Source organism: Montipora foliosa, chromosome 9 (genome assembly GCF_036669935.1).
Source record: "Montipora foliosa isolate CH-2021 chromosome 9, ASM3666993v2, whole genome shotgun sequence".
In the NCBI taxonomy this organism is placed as follows: Eukaryota; Metazoa; Cnidaria; class Anthozoa; order Scleractinia; family Acroporidae; genus Montipora; species Montipora foliosa.
Genome location: NC_090877.1, coordinates 13,359,878 through 13,362,377, shown reverse-complemented (window position 1 = coordinate 13,362,377; position 2,500 = coordinate 13,359,878). Strand labels below are relative to the sequence as shown.

Below are 2,500 nucleotides of genomic sequence, written 5' to 3'. Positions count from 1 at the left end.
CAACATAGAGTTGAACGGTTCCGATGTGTCAAGTAGGGCCGTTTAAGAGATCAGCGGCCGGTTGTTCAAAAGCCGATTAACTTAATCCAGGATAAGAGTCAACTTTCGTTTCATGTTTTAAACTTTTTGGTGAAAGTTTCTTTCGCTTATAGTACAGAAATAAAGTCCTTGGTTAATTTTTAATCTGGGATTAGCGTTAATCGGCTTTTAAACAACCGTGCCCAGAAGTATTAAGGTTTAAGATATTCGAATTTAGAGACGACGTTTCTTTGGCTCGCATTTTTTTATTGCCGTACTTACAACACTTCACCAAAAAGAAATTTAAGTTATGTCAACAATAATTCACGCACTCCCTTTCACGTTAATTGTATATAGCAACCATGATCTATTTTTCATAGATACACTCTGAATAACACACAGTTGCATGCGCAATGGAACATCTTTGATGAGATGACCGGAATGAAGTGTGCAGTCGATAATGAGCTTTTCGGAATCCTCCATCTACAAGAGGAAGATGCCTTGAGACCTGATGATGCTGCCGGACGCCTCCTCTACCGTAATGTAAATTCCGTGTGGCTACAACTGTCAGAGAGCAACTCCAACAAAGTCTACGAGGCTCCTGTTGAGAAAGTCGAGAGTGAATGTGTTGTGTTGAGACTGGCAGCCAAGATTTGCTCTGAATTGAGCCTTTATGACACCTGTGATGTTAACGTTAATGCCCAGTTCCAGTTAAACCGATGGCCAATTTGCGAAATGCACGCCTCCGTTGATAGGCTTACATCAGGCCAGTTGGAACGATTTGTTTTCCCAGCGCCAAGGGCTCCTTTGGCTGTCAGTAATGAAGTAAGTAGTGGTGAATAACCATCTCCAAAATTTCCGAGAGGATACTGATGGTTGGCTGAGTCAACATTCCAGATTGTAAAAAGATAAAGCAGTTTTGTGCTTATCATTTATCTACTTCCAGTGGCAGGGACGATCCATATTTCCCATATATCCTGATAAAATGAGAAATGCTTTTTAACCGGTTGGCTCATGATCAGTTGGTTGGGCATCGGACTACCTTGTTCAACTTCGGCCAGACCAACACTCGGGATCTTTAAATAACTGAGGGGAAAGCGCTGACTTTGAGATGATATCTCCAAATGGTGTAGACTTATAGTCTTCGCGGATAAGGACGATTGACGATAAACGTGGTTACCGTGTCACAACCGTTCAATGTTCATAACCCTGTGGGGCGTGAAAGAACCCACACAGCTTTTCACAACGAGTAGGGCTTGGAGTTCCCGGTGTTGTGGTCAGGCTTCGTTTCATTCATTCATATGTTGGGTGAGATCACCAATGGATTGATAGCGGCTGCCAGCGGCGCCTGTATATGCTGATGTCCGGTCTCATCCATAGATTGTTTACTTGTAAAGGGCATTTGAATATGTAAATAAGGAATGCGCTGTATAAATTCATAACCATTACCAAGTAAAATTCATTATTAACATAGAATGAGAGACAACGTCACTCTTTATAAGTTATATTGAACACAAGTTCATATCAGATGATACGAAAGAAAGGCGCTTGCACTAAGGTTATAAGGAATTCAGTGAAACAATTGCTATTGATTGAACCCTGAAAATGCCCCGCTTCAATGGAATTCAAGCCAAAGATCTCTAAAAAAATATATGAATCCTCGTATCATTGAGGGAATTTTTTTTGAGATCACGTGATCCCATGACCATACCTAATGAAATTAAATATCTATTTTCTCATTTCTATTGAAACGCTGTCTGAGCACATTTAAATTACATCCATTTTTACACCTTGTGTCCCATTTACTGTCCTTCATAAATATTTTAGGTCTCAATTCGTTGGCATTGGCTTCTAGATAAACGACTAAATGAACGTCAAAAGGACGTCATCAAGAGGATAGCTCTTCGGGAGTGGAACGCCCCACCCCTTGTGGTCTTTGGCCCATTTGGTACAGGAAAAACGTTCACTCTGAATCAAGCTGTCCGTCTTCTGGTGCAGATGGACAAGTCACACAGAATCCTTCTTTGTACCCACTCAAATCGCGCAGCTGATATTCATGTGGAATTGCTACATAAGTACCTGACGGAACAAAACGGTACACCAGCAGCAAGGCCATTCAGAATATATCAACCCATGAGAAGGTATTCACCTTCAATACAGCTTGAGAGATGTGCTCGGTGTTCCTTAAAGGGGCTATGTCACTTTATTTTAGGGTTTTCAGGGGAATTATTGACTTAATCACGATTTTAAAACTCGAAAATGGTACTTTGAAATTCGTTTACTGATAAAATTATCGTTACATCACAAACACGATGATTCTGAGCATAAAATACTTTTATATAACCAGGCGATTTGCTGCGGTAAATGTGGAAAACGTACGGCCAACTTTTTTCAAGATTACCTAAATGCAATCGGCTTCCCTTTCCTTTTGCTGTATTTCTGTCATGTCTTTCAACAGCTTTAAGTGGTTATTGCAACGTTT

The 2,500-nt window shown here is 40.6% G+C and overlaps 1 protein-coding gene across 1 annotated transcript in view; it reads left to right on the top strand.

Annotated features, from left to right (window-relative positions):
* Positions 1-2,500, top strand: part of LOC137970013 (3'-5' exoribonuclease HELZ2-like) — a 76,614-nt gene that overhangs the window by 35,693 nt on the left and 38,421 nt on the right. Inside the window, exons 20-21 of the mRNA XM_068816457.1 lie at positions 399-843; positions 1,846-2,159. Coding sequence (XP_068672558.1) covers positions 399-843; positions 1,846-2,159 — 759 coding nt within the window. The remainder of the gene's footprint in view (positions 1-398; positions 844-1,845; positions 2,160-2,500) is intronic.